The sequence below is a fragment of the Pogona vitticeps genome, chromosome 6 (genome assembly GCF_051106095.1).
Source record: "Pogona vitticeps strain Pit_001003342236 chromosome 6, PviZW2.1, whole genome shotgun sequence".
Taxonomy (NCBI): Eukaryota; Metazoa; Chordata; class Lepidosauria; order Squamata; family Agamidae; genus Pogona; species Pogona vitticeps.
The window spans coordinates 77408925-77433159 of NC_135788.1; the positions used below are offsets into that span (position 1 = coordinate 77408925).

The 24235-nt window shown below is 40.6% G+C and overlaps 1 protein-coding gene across 1 annotated transcript; it reads left to right on the forward strand.

Annotated features, from left to right (window-relative positions):
* The first annotated feature begins 286 nt into the window (after positions 1–286).
* ZNF830 (zinc finger protein 830) lies at positions 287–24066 on the forward strand. The gene is made up of 10 exons (XM_020786569.3): positions 287–1097; positions 2155–2254; positions 2921–3038; positions 5357–5390; positions 6076–6320; positions 7803–7893; positions 9138–9201; positions 17509–17589; positions 19270–19346; positions 21513–24066. The coding sequence occupies exons 1-10, from the start codon at positions 769–771 to the stop codon at positions 21694–21696; spliced, it is 1323 nt and encodes a 440-aa protein (XP_020642228.3). The 5' UTR covers positions 287–768; the 3' UTR covers positions 21697–24066.
* The last annotated feature ends 169 nt before the right edge of the window (positions 24067–24235 follow it).

Sequence of the window (24235 nt, forward strand, 5' to 3'; positions counted from 1 at the left end):
GTTCATCCAAGATAACTGACCGGCTGTGTTTTTGTGGATGGGAGGACTATGACATCAAGTCTACTCTCTTATTTTACCTATCTCCCAGTCTGCTGCCTAATTTATTTTGTATGGACCAGGCCATCCAGTGAGGAGAGAAGGGAGGATCAAGCACAATCACAGATGACTGTTAAAACAGTTACATGTAAGCAGTTCTTTGTAGTCTCTGTGACTCACCTGTGTGGAGGATGGGTGGATGTCATAGCAGCACAGATGCCAGTGTTGACTCTACCACAAGCAGCACTGTGACAAGACCCAGCAAGGAGTATGTAATGGGAAAAGCACATGGATGACAGAGACCTACAGACAACTGGAAGAGGAACCCATTTAAGAAAGGCTGTATCTCAAATAGTATCACACTGTAGATGCTATGGGCAAAATCTACTGTGGGAAAATAGTACGGCAATTAAAAAGGACGAAGACTGGACCCTAAAGGCTGTTTTGAGTGAGGCATTTTTGGTTGAAAACTAAACCACCGTCCCTGCTAATTTTTTGGTCTCAGGTAGACTGCAATGTAGCAAAGAAGCCTACCCTGCAAGGCTGCCATAAAATATAGATTGACTTTGGCGGAACAATTTACCTTTTTAAATTTTTTTTAAAAAAACACTATTTTCCCACATACCATAAAGTATTTTAAAGCAGGGCTTCACTTTCCAACTTCCTCTTGAGGAAGGAAACAAGGCTGTCAAAAGGAAGTAGCAGTTGACGCTCTATTTTATTTTTACCTCTATGGTTGAGAGGAATTCGTTCCTTCCGCCCTCTTATCGGCGCAGGCGTGAGAAGCTGGGTTTTTTTTTCAACTTTGTGACGGAATATCTCCGCGACCGCGCCTCGAGGCGTAATTGTGGATGCGCCTACTATGCTGGGCGGAAAATTCGGGGCAGCGGAGAAGAACCGCTCCTGGTCCCCGTCATGGCAGCCTCCAACGCCGCGGGAAAACAGCGGCCGCGGCCGACGACGGCCCCCCCTGTGGGCCAAGAGGAGCTGAGGCGCCTGATGCGAGCCAAGCAGCGAGAAACAGCGGCCGGCCGAAAGAAAGTCGACTCGCCCTTCGCCAGATATCCTGTCTCCGGGGAGGGGTCGCCCACCATCTGGGGAGGGGACTTGGGTGGGTAGGTGGGTGGGTGGGTGGCGGCGCTTGCCTTCCTTTCCGTGATTGGGGGCCCGGGAGGGAGGGAGGGGGCGTTGGAGGATCCCCGGCGGGTGGAGCGTGGCTGCCCATTTCTTCGGTAAACGTTCTTGGTCCACCTCTGTGCGTCGTGTTTTGTAGGGTGTTATGAGCAACTGGCCTATCTTTTCTCGCTTGTTTATTAAGAAAAGGGCCCTTACCTTTTCGGCATACTCAGGCCTTCCCTCCAGCTGATATTTGATTTTGATTTTTCCTTTATTTATTTCTTTTGTCTTTGCATTATATCTGTTATTGTGTTATCTATGTAATATTTTGTGTTATTTTATTGTTTTATGTTATATTGGAAGCTGCCAAGAATGGTCTTATAGACCAGATGGGCGGGGTACAAATCAAATCAAATCAATTAATTAATTAATTAACAAGTTGGGAAGGAGTCTCCAGAGGCGAGTCCACCTGGGGAAGCGAAGCGGAGATCTGCGGGGGGGGGGGCTCTCTCTTGTGATTTAATTGTGATCTCCCTTAACCTGTCAAATCTGCTTGAAAGCCTGAGGGTGTTCTTGTGGTACAGGATTCGAGCAGATGTTGTGGGGTTCTTTTGGAGGAGAGACATGTATGAATAAATCTTAATTGAGCCCCTAGCCTTTTTTTATGGGAAAGTATAAATGTTTCCAGTTGCAGGATATTTATTTTCCATGTTTAACCATGATTGTTTTTTTTTAAAGGAAGTGCATATAACAATAGTTGTTACAAGGCCAAATTTCTTTAATCCAGCTCTTACATCTTCAAAAGCTTAGTTAAAGCCTAACATTTCAAAATGTATTTTTGGCTACAAAAACAATTAAATGGTCTAGCAATATCTACTTTGGCCACATTATTTTTATTATTTACACAACAGCACAGTGTCTAGTTTGATGCTTAAAGAGTGTCCAAAATAGCAGTTTTGAGAGGTGAATTTTTACACTAACTCCCTTGACTGCAAATTCTACATATAACAGTTTGGGGAATTTAAGCTGCTCTTTGTGCAATGCCTCTTTAAAGAGTGAATTGTTGTGGCAAACACATGTTCTTGGGAAGCAGCACAAGGAGGTAAGAGAAATATCTGATATTTTGCAATAATTTTTGGTTTCTTGTGAGTCTTATTTATAATGTAAGGAATGGCAATTGTGATTCATATGTGTAGGGATTTAGCCCTTTTAATTATGCTTCACATAGACCAATTGACATTTTGGGGGTTCAAATTAATCATGACTCACTTAAGTCCTATTGGTTGTACTGTGTCTACTCTAAACATGAGTATATTTGAATCTTTCCTGTTTTTTGGGGCAGGGTCAGATTGACTGCTTCTATAATGTTTGCTTTAGTTGTTGTTTTTTAATTGGACAGCATTCAAAACTATGGACCTACTAGTGTGGACACAAAAACTGACATTTGATTTGATACAATTTTATAGTATGTGTATGTGAAATCAAATGCTTTTTAAAGTTTGATGTCATTTTTGTATCAAATTCTGCAATTAAAAATATTTCGCTTTATACAGGAGAATGTAAAATATCAATGTACTTCAAAATTTAAACAGCCTAGTTTAAATGAAAATTGCAATAGCTCCTTTGTTTACATCAGTGCACCATGCTTCTTTGAATTATGCCTTTTTACAATCTTGTTGGTGGTATTTATTTGTAAAAAAAGAGATAAAATATTCTTAATTTATTTTATGTAGTAATACATTAATCTGGTGGCTTTAATCCTCCATAGAAACTTGAACAGTTAAAAGGTCATAAACAGTCACCACAAGGCCCCATTCCTAACACTTCATCTTCTCTCAAGAGGAAAATTGAAAATAAATATTCTCCAGAGGAGAAGAATGCAAAAGGTATCAAAAGCTACTTTGAGTTTGGTGTGTGGATTTTCTGTGGCTCTTTGGTTTACTATTTGTGTGTGTATGTGTGTGTGTGAGAGAGAGAATTGTAGTATTTGCATTTTGAATCTTTCTGTGAATGGTATGTTGTAGCTTAAATACAGCTGGCATTTGAGGGTCCATAAGATAAAGCCAAGCAAAGTGTGCTGCTTATATACTGCCCCGTAGTGTTTCAAGCACTCTCTGGGTGGTTTACAAGCTAATTGCCAGGCTACACATTGCCCCCCCCCCCAGCTGGGTACTCATTTTACCGACCTCAGAAGCATAGAAGGCTGAGTCAACTTTGAGCCGGCTACCTGGGATTGAACCTTGGGTTGTGAGCACAGTTTTGGCTGCAGTACAGCAGTTTAACCACTGCGCCAGCTGTAGATGGTATAGTGTCATAAATAAAGGGCATCCAGGTTTGACAGCTGTACAATCAACTTGAACTGGGTGTTTGGTAAGTGCGAGGGAAGATTGTAGTATAAATGTTGGAGTTAGCCATGTTTGAGTCTAGTCAATTGGGTGTATCCCTATGTACTATAATTTATGGAACTGCCAGTAAAATATCCACAATAGCTACTTGGTATTTATTCAGTATGGTGATTGGTGACCTTTGAAGCTACCGCATCTTGTTAAATCCTCTGCCTTATGCTGCCAATATAATGTGGTGTTATATCTCTATCTTTCTCACTTGTAGCCTGTTAAGGCCAAAAAAAGGCTAATAAGTATTTCTGGTGCAGAAAAAGTTAATGCACATCCTCCAAAATAAGACCTAACCCGAAAATAAGCCCTAATATGATTTTTCAGGATGCTCGTAATATAAGCCCTACCCCAAAAATAAGCCCCAGTTAAGTGAAACTCAGCCCTCCACCATTGTGCAACAACCAGAAGATGACATGACTGTCTTTGAATAAATGTAGATTGTTGTACATGAAAAAAATAAAACATCCCCTGAATATAAGCCCTAATGTGTTTTTGGAGCAAAAATTAATATAAGACCCTGTCTTATTTTTGGGGAAATACGATAGTCACAGAGCACTCTACCAAAGCACCTACAGAAACCCCTCAGAGTACTGCTAGAACATTTCTCAGTCTGATGGTATTACATGGCAGCAGTCATGTTTGTGGCCAAAATACAGCAGCTGCAGATGGTATAGTGTCATATATAAAGATAAGAGTGAAAAAAAGTGTCCATGTGGGGTGGGTGTTTAATTTCAGTTAATTGAAATTCTACATGAAATAAGCAGGTTTGTAGGAAGCAATGAAACTGTGTGTCCCAGTAAAACTTCAGCTTGTGCGTATCGGTGTGACTAGAATTTGTTAATAAAATTAATCTCAATTGTCGGCAGTGTTGGTATATCCTTGGGTGTTATCAGTTACTTCCTTGGTATGCTTACTTGACAAGTTTTGCCACTGCTTACCTAACAAAATGATCAAACCTCTGTTTATTTCTATAAAACAAGCACTTCCACTGTTGATTGTAATAGCCTTCTAAAATAGATGGTAAAATTATATGAAGAACATGCTACTATTTCTTTCCTGTGGATTTAACACCATAACTTGGGAGTAGCACTAGATCAGTGGGATCTTCACTTCACTTGAGAGCCATTGAAATCAGCTGGACTTCAGGTGCTTATTACCTGGCTTTTCACACGCTAACTGAATTTGGATCAAAACTAATATCTTGAAGACATATTGGCTGAAATATTCGGCAGATTGCACCTGAGCAATGTGAATGCCATCACTGTCAGTGAAAAACAGTAGTACAGGTATCTTTTAAGACTCATTACTCTTAGTCTAACTTGTGCTCATTGAGCCAGTCCATTTGTCTACTGAATCCCTCCTCATGCACATGCTTTGCTAATAAGAATAGGATGCCTTGTCTTGCCATATATGGCATTTTTAAAATTTCTTCAGTCTCTGAATTAGATAGAGGCAAGAACAGGAGATGCAGGCCTCTGTGCTGTCTCTTAGGTATTTAGATTCTTCTGGAGGTTTTTATGGCAGTACAAATCTGTGAAGAGCGTGCTCACACTGATGGGGCAGTATAGAAGTCAAAATGATAAATAAATACACTATCTGGTGATCAGATTGTAGCTGTACATATAGTAGTTTGCACAATGTGAAATTCTACCATCTGTGTTTTTGTTTACTTTATGGAGCATACCACATCTGTGATAAACCATGATGTTTAATGAACTATTGCAGCTAAACATATCTTAGCTGTGGACCTCATCTTGGTGATTTTTTTGTTCTTTGCACACAGCTCTAATAATTTTTCTTTTTTCCAGATGCAAGTGATAATCCGCAAACCGTCCCGTCTGGGTAAGTCGGGAAAGTTGTTAGTTTCCTTTTCTTGAATGTTCTCATGTTTTAATAGAGCAATCAGCAAGATGTTCAATTTGCCATCTCTTACACAGAACCAATGTGCAAAGGAAATAACTTCCATACAGAGTTTGGTCTGAGTGCCTCTGTGTGGTAAGCTGTTCATATGTAGTGGCTTGCATTGTTGGTTCTTTTCTACTGCAAACATTCAGGGGACATCTTTGCATCTCAGCAGAAGCTCCTGATTACAAGTAGCTCACCATATGGAGGCAGTTGCCATAGGGAAGAGGTTTAAAGCATCTTTTGTTATCGTAGCTCTTTCCATAGCTAATATTTTGTGGTTGGGTGTGTGTTTATATTTCACTTGGTGATTCAGTGATTTACAGTTCCATTCTGTATAATTCCTCCAGTTTGCTTGCTCTTAAGTAGGTTGTGATGAAAATTCAGAAACTGGACTCAGAGCAGTTAGATTTTTAGACATTGTCATCTGGGTTCAAAGCAGTGTGGAAGGGTTTCTGGGCTTCTGGCTATAGAACAATCTCAGATGCATAGATTTGCTACTGGGAGTGTCTGGTGTTAAAAGCAAAATAATCAAATATTGCCTTGGTAGACCTGAAACAGTTGCTTGAATTCTAGCTTGGATTATGGTCAAATCTGAAAGTATTGTTTGTTTCCTTTGTCTTAGCCTGCCACCAGATTTTTTTAGCAGAACTGAATTAGCGAAAGCAGAAAGGCAATCTTTGGAAGCTCCAAGATGTGGCTTATTACTAGGAGACTATGAGGAGGAAGAGGAGGAGAAGGAAATGATTGAAGAGACAACTGAAGGAATCAAAGATAACAGTAGCAAAACATCTGTGCAATCCACATTTCCAAGAACAGAAACTCCATCCTCTACTCAGAAAACAGAAACTGCTTCTGCTTTACCATCAGGTAATTTGGCAATTCCCAAATCTGGGGGGGGGGGCACACGACACCTTGTGTTCAATACAAATCTGATGGTTAACTTGTTTTTCCTTTACCACCCGTTCCAGTGATTTCTATAGATACTGATACTTTGCATTACTTAATTACTATGTGTCATTTGTCTTGTCAGTTCACCTGTGTCATACATGTTTTAGATTAATTATACACCCCAAATAAAATCAAGTCATTTGCTGTTGATAGCAGTTGTGCTGCTTGCTGATTTTTCCTCTGAGATATCTAGAGTTTCAGATATAAGAACAAGTAATCCTCATTCTATGCTTCCAGTTTATGTATTAAAAATATAACTACTGCCTTGCTCAATTAGAACCCTCATAAGTTCAGCAGTGGATAGGCTAAGCAAGGCATAAAGGATTATAGGCTTGTTTGGCACTGATGGTCAGTGTACAAAAATATATTACCTGCACAGAAGGATGTAAAGGTTTCCATTAGTAGATGTGATTAACAGATTTTAATAGATAACTTCTCATGAATTTATCCTGTCATCCAAAAGTGACTTACCGTATTTTTCGCACCATAAGATGCACTTTCCCCCCACAAAACGGGGGTGGAAAGTCTGTGCGTCTTATGGAGCGAAGAAGACAGATTATATTTTCCTGTTTTCTTCTAAAAAATTGGTGTGTCTTATGGAGCGAAGAAAACAGATTATATTTTCCTGTTTTCTTCTCCTAAAAAATTGGTGCGTCTTATGGAAAGGTGCGTCTTATGGAGCGAAAAATACGGTAAGTTAGTGTTTATTGTTAAAATACAGTCTGGTCCTATGTTTGTTTCTTGAGAAGACCATTGACCCTGATGGAACTTGGCCTCAAAGCAGGGGTGGTAAACTATAGTCCACAAGGAGGCCTGGTGGGGACTGTTTGGCCCCATGCCCCATATAATTTCCACTAACAGATGTTTTCTCTAAAACTGCAAACCAGGACTTATGGGGAGGGCCGCTTTGCTCTATAGTCCCAATCCCCTCAGTGCTTAGGTGTTAAAAGGCCTTTGAAAAAAAATCAGAAGTAACAAGAGATGTAGAACAGCCCCATGCTGTACATGACAAACTACATCCTTCCTATGTCAGAGAGCATGACTTACATTCCCTACCCCTAATTTTGTGCAAGTGGTTTCTGGAGGGGGCGGTCAGGGGAGGCTGTTGGAGGGTGTGTGCAGCCTGCAAAGTCTAGAGAGGGCAAAAATAGTGTCCAGAACCTTGAGCATTGCCCATTTCTCATCTAAGGCTAAGAACAAGGAGGATAACTTAATGATAAACATCTGCTTTGCGTGAAATATTTCTTTTTTTTTTTTCTGGTCTTGAGCCTTCTGCTGACCAGTGCCACTAGCTGATATAATTTTCTCTCTGTCTGTTCTAGTGTGCTTCACCTTTCAAATATTGTGCATACTACTCAGGCAGTATTTTGTTATTTTTAAGCTTATTTCTACATTTTGCAGGTTATTCAGAAGACAAAGCTTTAGCTGCACCTTTGGTTTCCCACTCTGGCTCTATACAGAAAGCAGAAGCACAAGAAAAAGTTATGGAAAGGTGAATTATCTAGTATAAATATTGTCTTGTATTTTTCTTCTAACATTGATCCTTGATAGTAGTATTTTAATCTTTCCTCTTTTAGTGAGTAAAAGAAAGCTAAATTTTATCGGTTTTCCATGTTGTGAACAATAGTTGATATATTTTAATGTAAGCCACTGTCTGGTAAGATTAAATGGTATTGCATGATGGGAAAGCTGGCCCACTTTGAACTTGAGTCAAAAGTTGAGTGTTCGCTTTGTTTATAAGGTAGTGTTTAGATTTTTTTAAAAGTTATTCAGTAAAAACAAATTTTCTTTTCCAATCATTGATGTCCATGTTTCAAAAACAAAGAAATTTTTGGAAAAGAAAACTTCATTTTTGTAAAACAAAAAGTTATGGTTGAAATCATACTGCAAAAAGCAAATACATTCAGACCAGAAATAGTCCATGTTCAAAACATTGGCACATTGATATACTCTCCTTCTACTTTAACTTCCACCCCAAATAAAACAGTACATTATAATCTCACCAGCCACTGTATTGTGTATTACTGGTATTGTGGAAAAGCTCAAATGGAAATAGTCTGAAAGTGTTAGCATCTGCAATCTACTGTTTGCAGATCTGCAGAGCAGTGGCCTCCATTGTCACATGCTTTTTCCCAGTCCTGTGCATCTGATCTGTATTTTTTTTTGGGGGGGGGGGAAGTCTAGTTGTTTTTAATTGGCTTAGTTTTAGATAGCCTGAGGTTTTTTTCATTTCTGGAAACAAAAAGTTTTTATTTTTATCTTTTGTTTTTATTTAGGGTGGAAGTTAAGGTCTAAAAAGAATACATCACAATGCCTGTGCTTTAAGTGAGGAAACAATTGATCTGTGATCTCAGTTTCAGAGGTATAGCTTCAACTACAGTTTTTTATTTAAATTTGTATTTTATTTTCTGGGAGTATCTGATTTAAAAGTGTGACCATTTTTTTAAAAAAAATGAAGCAGTTATTTTGGATAGCCATTACTATTGATAATGCTGTTTTATATATTTTTTCTTTTTTTCTTTCTTTTTTTTTTGGTTCTCAGGTCTTGGGTAGTGAAACTTAGCTGTAGAATCAGTGCAAACACATATTGCCCACCATATTAAAATGGCTTTGTGCTTTTTCTCCTTCAGTTCTGGAGAGCATTATACTACTCAGTTTCCTTCTCAGTATTTTTCATTGTCATTTTTTTCTCATATTAATTTGAATGTAAACTTAGCTGTCGTTTTAACATTTCAGAAAAGAAAATACTGCAGAGGCCTTGCCAGAGGGTTTTTTTGATGATCCTGAAGTGGATGCAAAGGCAAGTGTGGTTCCTTTTGAGTACATGTTTAATTCATTCACAGAATTAAACCAGCTGGATGATGGGTTGGCATAGTTCAACCATGTCTAGGGGGCAAAAGGTTGTCCATCCGTAATCTAAATCACCTGTTGGGAAACATCTTTTGATTGTGACCACATAAATCAAGGTAGCTCTTTTTGCCTCAATGTCCTGGATGCCTACTAGTTGCAAATAGGTTAGCCTCTGTTGTGTGCGAGCAAAGCTGAAACATAAAAATGCTGCTCTAGGTGCCAGATTTAGCACCCTGAGAATACTTCGCCTTAACAAAAAAAAAACCTTGCCCTTATGTATGAAAGTGTCTGAATAATTTTGAATGCATTCTCTGAAGCTACAGAGACATTTAGTAGCTTTGTTTGTCTTTCCTTGTGACAGAACGAGGGAAGAAAACAAAGAAAATATATGGAGGCAGCTTTTATAGCATAGCTTTCGAAAAAATTATGCACAACCATAATTGTACAGTATGTCATTCAAACAGAGACTACATTGGACTTGTTCCGTTCCTAGTATGTCTTTGACAGTAAAATCCTAAGTTCTGAGAACTTATATGGTTGCTTAGAGCTGATCTATATGTGAAGGAGAATGAAGTGGTTAAATTCTAGACTGTAGCATTTCAGGCTGCAGGTGTGTGGTGTACTTTTGAATAGAAAAAACAAGCAGTCCTAGCATATGGGGAAGGAGGCTTAGCATAGCCAGTTGCCTGATGTGCTAGCTGGCGTGAAATGTTTTATTTGGAAGAGTTTCTAAATGCACCACTTCCACACTGATCAGTCTGCTTCCACGTTCTGCACAATACGTAGAATGGCTGCGGCATAATTGTTGGCAGAAATGTCAATCAAGGTTTGTGTTTCCAGTGAGAAATTCTACTGTTCGTTCTACGTACAGAAGAGAACATGAGCTACACAATATCTTTGTATTGTGCACCTCTCTGGAAACTCCTAATGTTCAGTTGTCCCATTTAAGGTGCGGGTTGCATAAGAGAATGTCTCTTGTCTGTTCCCTTTGTTTTTACTGGGTTCATCTGTTTTAGTATTCTTACTTTTCTGGAAGTCCTCCAGTGTCCTTATTAGTATATGGAATTTCCTTACAGATGCTCCCTGACCTATCAATTGTTGCATTTGCCTCTGGATACAGAGGAGAGAAGGGCTTGGGAAGTTGTTGCTTGCTTTTCATTTTAATGGTATAAACTGGCTTGATATCCCATTTTTTGGGAGAAAGACAAGATTAAAGCCCTGATTAAAATCTGCCTTGAGATATGAACTCTTTGAGTGGTCCTGGGCAAAGTGTTGTCCTTAATCTCAGTCCCTCATCCCAGCTCATTGCCTCCCCATATGGAGATAATCGTGAGCCCTCTCTTATATGGAGGAAACTGTCAAGGAAACTGTGAGGCGTTTTGATACAATCTAATGCTTACCCCTATTTTGCTACTATAGTATTTAGAAATATATTTCCTGTAGTAGTGGTCCCCAATCTTTTCCCAACCACGGACCGGTTGGGGGGGGTCCATGCACGTGGGGGGCCTCGCTTGTGCGGTGGCGTGGATGTGGTGTGGGGTGTGGCACCTTCATGTGGGGGTGTGGTATGCTTGCGCGGATGCGTGGGGGGCAGGAGATCTGTGTTCGCGGACCGGTGCCGCCTAGGCCGTGGACCGGGGATTGGCGACCCTTGCTATAGTATATATATTTTTTTAAGTTCTACATTTCTGGCACATTCAAGTACATGTTCCCTTTCTCCATCTAGCACAATCTATATACAGTTATAGTGCCTTCCTCTGTAGATACTTTATTTTGCCATCTGCAATTTCTTCTAATGTGGTGGGTGTTGCACTTTACCCGAAGGAATGCTTTGAGCGTTCCCCTTCAGTCACTCAGGCTGTTTCTCCCACACGAAAGCAAAATATGTTCACACTGTATTTCAGCGTTTTAGCCAGATTTCTGCATCTGAGTCAAATCTTTCATATGTGTGAGTTACATGTACTTTAAATAACATGAATAGGAACACCACAGGATTTGTAATAAAGAGACACAGAGCTAAGGTAAAGGTAGGTACTGCTGAAACCATCAATGCTGTATATAATTATCTTTGTCAAAATGCAGATCCGTTTATAAGATCCATATTCCTTGATATTCAGAATGGGTTGTTCTGAGTCCTAGATTATTAGAAATGCCACTTTATCTTAATGTCTCTGTTACATACAGCACTGATGTTACCTGTCTGTCATGGGTTTGGAGGGAAAGTTCCATCCTATGGGGAGTGGAAGGCGGGACATCAGGAGGAGGGGCTGTACTGTATAAATATGTGATGCCTGTGTGGTGAAGAGTAGATGCTGAGACAGACTGTGAGACACTGGGTTGGGACGAAGCAGCAGCTGGGGAAGAAGAAGCTGTTGTGGGAGTCTGGGTGTCTGACAGGGTACTACTGTGTGTCAGAGTACCAGCCTGAAAGGTTCAGGGGTCTGTTGGTTAGCCAGAACTGATGGGTTCAGGGTCTGTGCTTTAAGTTAAAGGTTCTAGGTGAACCAAACTGTATGCTTGTGTGTGTGAGAATAAGCCACGTTACTTTATTTTATTCACCTGATTGTTTTATTTACCCTGTTTGTATTTAAAATAAACCTTATTCTTTTATTGTTTAAAAATCCATCCCTGGTCTGTGTGACTTATTATAGGGAATGGTTGGTGGCAGCTTAGTAACTGTGTGATAGATCCCAGTAGGTCTGGGTTTGTCACATTGATTGGTGTCCAGCGTGTGGGATACGACTGGTCCAGTTGTCCAGCGGTCCAGCAAAGCCTTGGCAGGTGTGCCCAGAGCAAGGGGGGTCTAGTCAGGGACAGTCTGAGGCGCGTAGGTAATCTTCTAGGTGTACCTCACGGGGAGGTGCGCTAGTAGAAGAACGTGCCAACTGGGGAGACTTAGATTAAGGTGCTCTGAGGCAGCCTAGTTTTGGCGGGAAAACGCTGAGGAAAAACTGCGTAGCAACAGCGAGCTAGCTTGCCAGCTGAGAGGCCCAGCAGAGGGGGGTAGGCTCTGACTCGATACTGTTGCAACTTTAGTGCTGAAGAACAGCAGCAATCTCTAGGGAGAGCTGGTTCTGAGGTAAAAGGAAAAAAGTGGTCGTTTTATTTTGAGGCTTGACTTTTTAAAGCAGCCTGTTCTGAGGGGGGGTATGCCCTTGACTCGAAGCCAAGTAGCAGACATGAGTGAGGTGAAAGACCCCCAGATTGACCAAGGTTCTGAGGATGAATTTGGCTCAGTGCAAGGTGACAGCACAGGAGAGCAGGACCCAGAACTCAGAAAAATACTCCTAGCCCAACAGCATGAACTGAGGGTGAGGGAAATGGAGGAAAGATTAGAGAGAGAAAGAAGAGAGGAAAGGGAGAAACAGAGACAATTTGAATTGGCATTGGAGAGAGAGAAAATGGCGTTTGAATTAAGAAAACTGGAACTGATGAACCAGAACAATAATAATAATAGGGATTCTGAGGGAGGCCAATTGTCTAAGGCTGACCTGAAGAAATTCCCTGTGTACCACAAGGGAGATTGTCCTGAGGTGTTCTTTTCCTTAGTGGAAAGAGCGTTTGTGGACTTCTCAGTAAGGGAAACTGAGAAGATGACCATCATGCGGTCTTTAATCAGTGGTAGCCTGGCTGAGGTTTATGCCGAGATGCCTGAGGAATTGATGAAAGATTTTGCAGAGTTTAAAAAACTGGTGTTTGCCAGACATGGGATAAATGCAGAGCAGCTGAGACAAAGATTCAGGTCCCTCACCAAGAAACCAGAACAGACTTTTACCCAAGTGGGGGCCCAATTGGTGAGGCTGCTTGAGAAATGGCTATCGCAGGAGGGAATAGAGACCTATGAGCAGCTTAAAGACTTGATAGCCCTGGAACAGTTCTATTCAGTCCTGCAGGGGGAATTGAAATTCCAGGTGAGGGAAAGGAAACCGAAATCTGTGGCAGCAGCCGCAGAAATCGCGGATTTTATCTCCCAAATAAGAAAGCCCTTGGGTGAGGGGAAATCTGTAGGTAAACCCAAAGAAACCTACAGCAAGTACTCTCAGGGACCAGGGAAAAGCCAGCAAGGGGGAGGGGCCCATGGTGAAGGGAAGCCCTCAGGCATGAAACCAAGCCCTCAGAATTTGGAGGGAAAACCGAAACAAGAGGAGAGAGAATCCAAATACACTAGAAAATGTTATTTCTGTCAGGGAAAGGGTCATCTAATCTCAGAGTGTGAAAAATTAAAGCAGCTAAAAGGAATGGTGCCTCAGAATTCTAGTGGGACCAAGCCAAAAGCTGTGTTCTGTGTCCAGAAAGAGCAAGGCTCAGTGTCACAGAGGGAGCCTGTTGCCATGGCTACTCAGTCTGGGACAGCTGCCTCTGCTGATCAGGCTGAGGAAAATGGTCCTCTTCTGGAGGTAAAGCGCTGCTTGCTGATAAAAACAGATTCTCAGTTGTTTGAGACAGCAGGGGTGGACGTAGGAATACTTGACCGTCAGTATAGGGGGCTGCGGGACACTTGTTCCCAAGTAACCCTATGCCATCCAGATATCATCCCTAGGGAGTTTATAATCCCAAATGAGAGCATGAAGGTGGCAGGGATTGAGGGGCAGATAATCTCTCTGCCAGTAGCAGAGGTACCTGTCAACTTTCAAGGCTGGAGGGGAGATTGGCGGATAGCGATTTCATCGACTCTGCCAGCAGCCGTGCTCGTGGGAAATGACCTGGCTGAACATGTGAAACGGGTGCTAGTGATTACACGCTCACAAGCCACCACAGGGACAGTTCAGGGGGGTAATGATGAGCCAGAGACGGAAGCAGGTGGGGGAAGTTCAGAAGCTGTGGTGGAAACCTTAACCACAGACAGCAGATTTGGACAGGAGCAAAAGGCAGACGCCACTCTCCAAAAGTGTTTTGAACAGGTGACTGACGCCCAGCTAACACCTGAGACCCCAGTGAGATTTCTGGAGAAAAAGGGGATTTTATATAGAGAGACCCTGAGGAATATCTCAAAAGGGGGAGATGGGATCAGAAGTCAGCTGGTGGTACCTGAAAAGTATCGCCCCATGATCTTACAAAGGGGTCACTCTGACATGTTTGCTGCACACTTAGGGGTGACAGGGCCCCTTGATTTGATCAAACAAAATTGGGAGCAGATCACCCAGGATGACCCACAAGACGTTGTGACATACATAGACACCTTGATGAATGACCTAAGGAGAAATCTAGAGCTGGCAGCAGAAAACCTGCAAGCTCAGAAGGTCAGACAGAAAACATGGTATGACCACAAAGCTAGAGAGAGGCACTTTGACCCAGGGGAGGAAGTGCTTTGGCTTAGGCCCTGCAGAGAGAATAAACTGCAGCTCAAATGGGCAGGACCATATAGGGTCATTTCCAAGATGTCAGACCTGAACTACCTAATAGAGCAGGAGGAGAACCAAGCAAGGAGGGTGGTTCATGTGAATGCCCTAAAACCCTACTACAGAGGGGAACAGAGGGTTTTATTCGCGATAAAAGCAGCTGAGAGTGAGGAAGCTGAATTACCCTTCTGGGAGGGTAGAGGGGAAGTAAAATACAACCCAGAGGAGGTAAAGATCAGTCCTGCACTCACCCAAGACCAGCAGCAAGAACTAAAAATGCTGCTTAGTAAATATCAACAGGTGTTTTCCAACAAGCCGGGGATAGTGAAGGGAGTGATGCATCGGATCCACACAGGGGATGCACCCCCGCAGGCAGTATCCCCATACCGAGTAACGGGACCCTATAGGGACAAGGTGCGGAAGGAGTTGGACGAAATGCTGAGGGAGAACATAATCGTCCCCTCTTCTAGTCCTTGGTCCTCTCCGATAGTCCTTGTGGACAAGCCTGATGGGAGCATTAGGTTTTGTGTTGATTACAGGAAATTAAACCGTGTAACCACTCCTGATGCCTACCCAATGCCCAGGCTAGACAACCTGATTGAAACCATAGGGGGTTGTCGGTTCATCTCATCATTGGACCTGGTAAAGGGATATTGGCAATTAAGAATTGATCCCAGGGATCAAGAAAAGACTGCCTTTTGCAGCCCTTTTGGTCTCTATGAGTTTCGAGTCCTGAGCTTTGGTCTCAGAAATGCACCAGCCACATTCCAAAGGCTGATGGACCAGACCTTGGCAGGGCTCAGTGACTTTACAGTGGCCTACATTGACGACATAGGGATCTTCAGTAATACCTGGGAAGATCACCTGATACACCTGGAGCTAGTGCTGCAGAGGTTAAGTGCAGCAGGGCTAACAGTAAAGGCCAGCAAGTGTCAGCTGGGTAGCCCAGAAATAAAATACTTGGGTCACATGGTAGGGGGAGGAATGATAAAACCCCTGGAGGCCAAAATAGAAGCTGTTCGTGATTGGCCTAGACCCAACACCAAGAAAAAGGTCAAATCATTTCTTGGGTTGGTGGGCTACTACAGAAAGTTCATCCCGAGGTTTAGCGAGATTGCGGCTCCGCTGACCGATCTGACGAGGAAGAAGGCTGATGACCGCATCCCGTGGACCAGCGACTGTGAGGCGGCGTTCCAGAGGTTGAAGGAGGCGTTAATCAACTATCCTGTCCTGCGTGCTCCAGACTTCGACCGGGAGTTCATCATCTACACCGATGCGTCTAACAGCGGGGTAGGAGCAGTTCTGTGCCAGGAGGATGAGAATGGTGACCAGCATCCAGTGTCCTACCTGAGTAGGAAACTTCAAAAAGGTGAGAGACATTTGGCAACCGTGGAGAAGGAGTGTTTGGCCATAGTCTACGCGATCCAGAAGGCCAAGCCTTACATCTGGGGAAGACATTTTATTCTGTGTACTGACCATTCACCATTGCAATGGTTAAAGACGATGAAAACCCACAATAGCAAACTTATGAGGTGGGCTTTGAACTTACAGGACTATGACTTTGAAGTGAAGGTGGTCAGAGGGTCAGTGAACTGTGTTGCTGACGCCTTATCAAGAAGACCTGAAGACTGAAGACGGCGAAAGAACATGGACTATATGTATATAATGAAAACAAAAAGTTAAAATGTACCTGGTTTTGAATTTGGTTGGTATTAATAAAGGTAAATTGATGTACTGTATATGGTAAAATGTTTAAATGCATATTTGCTATGGTTAACTTGGAGTGTAAGTATATGTAAGTATTATATGGTATGTATAAATGTTGTTGTGTATTTTATGCAGGTTGTTTTTTTGGTGAAAAGCACTTTTAGCTTTCCCCCTACAAAACAACTTTTAAAGAGGGGAGGTGTTACATACAGCACTGATGTTACCTGTCTGTCATGGGTTTGGAGGGAAAGTTCCATCCTATGGGGAGTGGAAGGCGGGACATCAGGAGGAGGGGCTGTACTGTATAAATATGTGATGCCTGTGTGGTGAAGAGTAGATGCTGAGACAGACTGTGAGACACTGGGTTGGGACGAAGCAGCAGCTGGGGAAGAAGAAGCTGTTGTGGGAGTCTGGGTGTCTGACAGGGTACTACTGTGTGTCAGAGTACCAGCCTGAAAGGTTCAGGGGTCTGTTGGTTAGCCAGAACTGATGGGTTCAGGGTCTGTGCTTTAAGTTAAAGGTTCTAGGTGAACCAAACTGTATGCTTGTGTGTGTGAGAATAAGCCACGTTACTTTATTTTATTCACCTGATTGTTTTATTTACCCTGTTTGTATTTAAAATAAACCTTATTCTTTTATTGTTTAAAAATCCATCCCTGGTCTGTGTGACTTATTATAGGGAATGGTTGGTGGCAGCTTAGTAACTGTGTGATAGATCCCAGTAGGTCTGGGTTTGTCACAGTCTCATCTTTTTCCTCTTTTCTGCACCCTCATACGTTATGTCCTTAGCTTGCATTACCATTGTTCAGGTATAAGCAATATATAATACAGAATAGGGGTTTTGTTTTTAAAATCAGATGCAACTGTTAGTAGTTTAGATCAGTTCTTACCGTATTTTTTCCGTGTATAAAAGGACACTTTTTCCTAAAATAATTTGAGGAAAAATTGAGGGTAGTTTTATACACGGAAGTAAGGAGGGGGAAGGGATCAAAGTGCTTTGATTCCTGCTTTCCTCCTCCACTTTCTTTGCAAAAAGCTGCTTTCCCCCTCCACTTTTTGCAATTAAAATGTTGGGGGAAAGCGATTTCTGCTTTCCTCCTCCACTTTTTTGCAATGAAAGAAATTTTGGGTTAGAAGGGGGCGCCTCTTATACATGAGGGCATCTTATACACAGAATAATACGGTAGTTCCAAAATGTTTTGTTTCTTTAGGTGCGAAAGGTTGATGCTCCAAAGGATCAGATGGACAAGGAATGGGATGAATTCCAGAAAGCCATGCGACAAGTCAATACAGTGAGTACAGTGGACCCTTGACTTACAGACGGCTTGACTTACAGACTTTTTGAGTTACAGACTTCTCTGGCCGCAAAATTTAGGTTTGACTTGCAGACTGAGATTTGACTTACAGACCAGAAAAAAAACCAAAATGGAACAAAAACGGCTTGTTACGGGATTAATCGGTTTTCAATGCACTGTAGGTCAATGGAGACTTGACTTACAGACTTTTTGACTTGAGAACCGCCTTCCAATACGGATTAAGTTCTCAAGTCAAGACCCCACTGTAGGTGTTTCTTGTTTTGTATTGCTAGCAAGCGTTCCAAATGCAGAACTAAAGCTAAATGACATTATATTTGTTGATTGTTGTACTTGCTTCATCAATTAAATTCTTTTTTATAAAGTAGCTGCACTCTGAGTGTCTTTCCCCTCTTCATATAATGGAACTGAGGTCTTGAAAACATGATGCTACATAAAAATGGAAGGCATTTCCTTACTCTGCCATTGGAATGTTTTAATTCTATGAGTATATATGCAGCATACACATTTGGTTATGAATGTTTGTATATATTGCATGCTTGTCTATATATTTTGTCAATTTCTCATTAAGTTCTGGGCACATTTTTATATAATGATGTACCTGTCAGCATTTTAACCACTGTAGTTAACCTGTAGTGTCTATCTCTGTTGTAGTTTTCTGGCTTTGATTTGACTTAACATTTTTGGCTTTTAAAAAATTAACCTGTGCTGCCACTAGGTGGTTTTTAAAAAATTAGCATATCCACGAAAGTGTGATCTTGGACTTCACTTGTTGACTGAACTCTGACCTTGCAGAAAATTTCCCATGAATGGAATTTTTGAAAGCAAAGTGGTGCAGAACAGTCATCCTCTTCCAGAATGCACCCAGTGCTATAAACAGGGAAGATGTTCATACAAGATTAATTGTAGATGCATTTTGTGGATTTCAGTGACTCATAAAGCCTGTTTTTTATTGCATGTTAACCATTGGCTGCTAGGCATCTACAAGTTACTAAATCTTGAGAAAATATATGCTGAGGGGAAAAACAAGCTTGAGATATGTTTTCAAAATGAGAGGTGATGGAAATACTTGCAAATAGAATTCTGAAATCTGAGGTTGATTATTACAGTGTGCTGTTAAAGCCTCTTAAGATCTTGTGTATCAGGGCTGGAGAATGTGCAGCTCTCTGGATGGATGGTGTTGGAGTACAACACTTTATCTTACCAGCCTAGGGCTGGTAAGACTTCAGTCCAATATCTGGAGCACCACATATTTTGCATGTTGTAGCTGTTGATGCTTGGTTTCAAAATACAGTATGCTGGGCCAATGCAGATGCAAGCTGGCTTTTTAGAAACTACCTTTAAGAGAAGAACAGGCAGCAGAAGCATGCAGTCTCTCCTCAGATGTAAATCTTCCCACATTGCTCCATGTTTCAAGCATTTTTAAGACTAGCCAGGCCCCTCCTTAGCCAAGGGTAAAATCTGCCGTAACTCTGAGCTTAGCTTTAACTGCAGTTTAAATATTGGTACTGCCCTATCCCTGCACTGCAGTAAGCATTCAGGAGGGGAGAGATGTCCCCCCAGAATGGAGCATACAGTCCTGTAGCTGGCAAACAGTCCCCAAAATTGATGCTAACAGTGCTGTTTCTTACATTTCTAAATTACTCCCCCCCGAGTTAGATTTCAGAAGCTATAGTAGCTGAAGAAGATGAAGAGGGGCGACTTGACCGTCAAATTGGAGAAATTGATGAGCAGATGTAAGTAGTGTAAAACTTGTGTTCAAAATGTTATTTAAGAATAGCACTTCTCACAATTATTTGTTTTAACTTAATTTGACAGCAGTTTGATCTGATCAAAAGTTTTAGTCATGTCTTTGATGTGGCTGGTGGGGGTGTTCATCTACATGTGTTCCTAAATATAGGAAAGACTGTTTCAAAGAAAAGTCATTCAATAATACAGGGGAAAATTTTATTATTTTTATTTCTTTTTAAATTTATTTCTTCTTACATTTTGGAGTGTTTTATACCCTCCTCCTCAGTAAATTTCCAGAATGGCATTTTAAGCTCAGGCTTGAGGGTCACACAGAGAAAAGAATTTAACATGAGGTAGAGAGAGGCTATCATTTTTTGAGCTAGTGCGTCAAATCTTATTTTGTAAATTTGTACTGGCGTAATTAAATTGGGGTGCTGGGATTAATCACTGTGAATTGATTTAAAACTTCCTATCCCTGTTTCAACTTTCAAGGCTCCCCAGGTCTCCCTTTGCCTTTCGTCAGCCTTGAGAGAGAGAGCAGCGGCTATCCAGCAGTGGTTTTAACTTTCGGAGTTTCCCCCCTCCTCAAGGTTCCAAAAGGTTACAATGTGTAGAGGGACCAAGGATCTCCTGGTATTAATGAACCGTTAATTGTATGCATGTGTCTTCCACTCTGTGTGTTTTTTTTAAAACTGGAGACACCTGTAATGCTAAAATGGAGGGAAGAACATGGCATTTTTTAAAGAGAGAGTTTCTCAATACCTCTTTAAACTTACTGTTTGTCATTAAGAGTTCTTTCCACCACATTGCTTGCCTGGAATGTAAATTCAGGTTGCCATCCTTTTAAAATAGCTGAATTAGCAATATAGAAGTTTGTCCCTGGCATTCCACTTTCTTCCCAAACTTGAATTGGCCACAGACCGTATAAGTATGCTTGAAATTGGTACCTGAAAAACTGTTGAGGTATGAATTTCCTTCATCATTTATTATTCTGGAAGAAAACAGTTCACTGAGTCATTTGCATTCTGAGCAACCTTTAATTCATCTGCTGAATCAAACTATCTAACTTTCGTTTTGGCAGTCAGTCTGATACTACTATACAATAAAGTTTTAAAGAATCAGTGCTCGAAGTTATCGATCTACCAATATGGACACAAAAGTGACATTTGATTTGATACAATTCTACAATATAACAATACTCTGTTTGTGAAATCTAATGCTTTTTAAAGTTAGATGTCATTTTGTATTATCAGTTTCTGCAATTAAATTGCCATTAAACAGGAGATAACAGAAAATAGCAGTGTCGTCTTCCGTTCCTCCAGTGGCTTCATGCTTTGTGAATAGCTTTTTTTAAAAAAACATACAAGCAATTATTACATTGCTATTGCTTCTGTTGTTGACCTAGAATTGCCGTTCAGAACAGATCTTTATTCGAATAAGTGTGCAGGGCTGAAATAAGGCAAGGGTTATTCTGAGTAATTTGAAAATAGTTTATTTCTGTCTAGTATGGTTTCTAAAATTAAAGCAGAAAAATGAGATGTGAATGTTTTTCCCACCACCTTTTTATATCACATTTTGCCTATCAATAGGTTTTGAAATGTTCTGCAGAAATTGTGAACACACTTTCTTGGAGTGGCAGCAACCATCTACTGCCAGAGGAGCAGAGTGCTGGATGTGTTCTGAGCTTCTTTGCAGTTGATATTTGATGTCAGTTATGCCCACGAGGCCTGCCCAGTACCTCAGATGAACTGAATTAGTGCCCTCGGTAGTCTGTGCAGTGCCTAAGATTTCTGTGATAAGCATGGGAGTTCCTTGGTGAAAATAGGGAAAGGGTTCCTTGAAAGTAGATTGTGTGAACAGCACAACACAATGGGGAGATAATTAGCCCAAGTGCTGCTACTGTTTGCCTGGTTTGCATTAAACTTCCTTCCAAAAAAATGGCATCTAAAAAAAATATGAAAGGAGGCATTTATATTTTAAGAGCAACTTAATTAAATTATGGATACTCAGTTTTTAAAACAAAATGGCAAACACTGAATTGACCCATTTGTTTTTCCAAAGGTGTGAACTAATACATGAAGTGGGTCTTTTGAAATATTCAGTGAATATCAAGAAACACATTTTTAGCTGTTTGTGCAATTGGAGAAGTAATGATTTTTATTTCACCCTAGTGAATGTTTCCGTCGTGTTGAACACCTGCGGGACCAACAGGACATCATGAAAGAGAAACTGAAAGAAGTGATGAGACTCCGAGCAGCCCACGCCAAAGAAGAGGACGATATAGGTAGCGAGGATGAAGAGGAATTGCAGGACTTGCTCTCACAGGACTGGAGAGCAAAAGGAACTTTGTTATAGTTGCCTGTCGGGATGAATGAATCTCCTAATTTGTTAAAGAACTTTTTAAAAAGAATCAACCCTGCAGGTGTTAAAACAGACTGTGAAGTATTTGTAAGTTTAAGAATAGAAAAGCCTTGTACATTGTAAAGTTGTATATTGTAAGATCTTTTCTATACAGGTGATTGCCACTTTCCTATTTAAATCTTTTGCTTTACTGTGTGTGGTGTCAGCTGTACTGTTTTTAATAGCCTCCTTCACAGAGTATTTTTCTTTTGGATAGGTGGATCCCTAAACAAGTGTCATCCAAGCACTTGGGACCATGTAGCATTGTTAGGCACGATTATGAAGCCAGTTTTGGAAACTAATGGTTGCTTAATTCCCTGCATAGTACTTCGCTGTCCCGTGGAGTTAAAGTCCCAGATCATGTCACAAACTCTTTGTAATGGTCTGCAGTTTTAAAAGTAGATTGCTGTTTGCCAGGCAGATTTGCTGCTTCATAGAAGTGAGTGTAAAAAACTCTTGTCATTATAAACATAATTGATGGGGTGATGTGGATCCTAATGCAGGGCTCAGAGATTTGTTCTTTATTGACAGACAGACCTTTTTGGAACCTTAAGAGACTGACCAGTCACTGTTCCTTTTTTCATTACTTACGTAGCATGAGCTATATCTAGTTGTTAGTCACAGTTATTAATTTGTATAGTCCTAGGAATCTACATATACTGCCTTGGATTTATTATTTTCCTAGAATTATTTCGAAGCTAGCTAAAGACAGAACTTTGTGTGATGGCTGCTGGGTTGGGGAGGAGAACTGTTGCCCGGTGAATTCGTCAAATTCTTAGTTACACTAAGAAATCAAATCAAAAAGTTAGCATGGGCATATCCAGCACAGAGCAGCAACTTCATAAACTAACTAAACTTGTGACAATTCACCAGCAAGATTTACACTAATTTCATTATACTGGCATAAAAACTCAGTAGGATTTTGGCCACTTTTGCATATTTTTGTTGCAATTAATTTGAGCATCTGTGATAGAATAATTGTTTACAAGCAGAAGTAGACATGTTACTTCATAACACAATCCTAAACTTCTCTATTAATAAGGTCAAGGGGGCTTATTCCCAGCTAAGGTTTTTTTATACGATTACAACCAGGAATATCAATTTCTTCCACAGCCTGCCCACCAGTGGCTAATGTATCAGGGCAATATGGGTGCTATAGTCAGATGTATCCTCAGAAAAAAGATTAATATAGCTGTAATACCAATATGAGATCTAAAATTAGCAAAAAGAAAGGTTAACTGTCTTGATCTCTAAAATAGCCATGGAACTTGCTAATGTGATACTAGTTTTAGCACTTGGGCCTTAAGATAAGTTACATTGACGGAAGCATGTTCCATCCCCTTTCCTCCGTCATTCTCCCTTCTATTATCTAAGCCTAAAATGCTCTTTTCTTCTCCAAACACAATGAAATAGCATGCAGGAATTGATTATTGGCTATTATTCGACCAAAGCTACATAAAGCCAATCATCTTTGTTTGTCTAATTATGCTGCTGGCAAGTGCATTGTTAATAAATCACCTGGGACCCATACATTTGAAGTATTATCATCCAAAGAGTTGTGAGTTTGCACATAAGGTTTGTCTAACAGAAATTGACAGTGGTCTTTGAACTGCATATCTGCCCATTCCGGAAGGTACCACAGTAGAATTGGCTCCACTTACCTTCTCTCAGAGTCAGCCGTTTTTGTTCACATAGCATCCTATTTCAAAAGGTAGTTATCATCAAGGAAGCTGTCTCCATTCTCATGTTACCTTTGGTGCATTAGGCTTGTTTGTTGTATCCACTGGTACAAAATATTTTAAGCCCTCAAAGGATGTGTGCTGCGATACACAGTGAAATTTCCCAGGACTGTTATATAAGAGCTAAGTAAATATGTTTTTAAGATGCCCTACTGGACTGTAATTGTTTTGTCTCAGGAAGTGCTGCTCCTTAATTGCAATTTCCATGTCTTTTGGTTGTTTGTTGATTTCCAAACGTGATGATAAATCCCAAAAATCACATTTGGTCAATGTTAGTTATAAAGTTAAAAATTACAACAGCTGTATGTAAGGACAATATATATCTTTTAAAATCAGGAATTCTTTTATTCATAGAGAAGTCTTATTTGGTCTGTCAAGTGTCCACTGAATATATACTGGTTTAAAATAACAGCTGCCCATGTTTTTTACAGAGTACCTAGAGCATGGCCATCTACAAAAAAATAAAAATGAAAAGATAATCTTTTCCTGGATCTGTTGACCTTTGAGACCATTAAACCAGAATAGTAATGAAAAGAAGTCCAAGAACAACAATACACAAGATACCAATAAATAACTATGCGCTAAAGTCCTATGTATTTTATATTATTTTACATTCTATATTATTTTACTTAATAATATAATTTATCTTGGTTATAAAATTGTCACTTTATACAAAAGCCTTACTCTATGTATCCGAAGAAGGGGATTAAGACCATGAAGGCTTACGAGGGGGTGCTGATAAATATTGAGCCTTT

Excerpts from the sequence above, each read along its gene's own strand:
- ZNF830 (XM_020786569.3), top strand. The coding sequence starts at position 769 with ATGGTTGAGAGGAATTCGTTCCTTCCGCCCTCTTATCGGCGCAGGCGT. Across the intron at positions 2,255-2,920 it reads TTGGGAAGCAGCACAAGGAG|AAACTTGAACAGTTAAAAGG; the intron begins GTAAGAGAAATA and ends AATCCTCCATAG. Across the intron at positions 6,321-7,802 it reads TGCTTCTGCTTTACCATCAG|GTTATTCAGAAGACAAAGCT; the intron begins GTAATTTGGCAA and ends TACATTTTGCAG.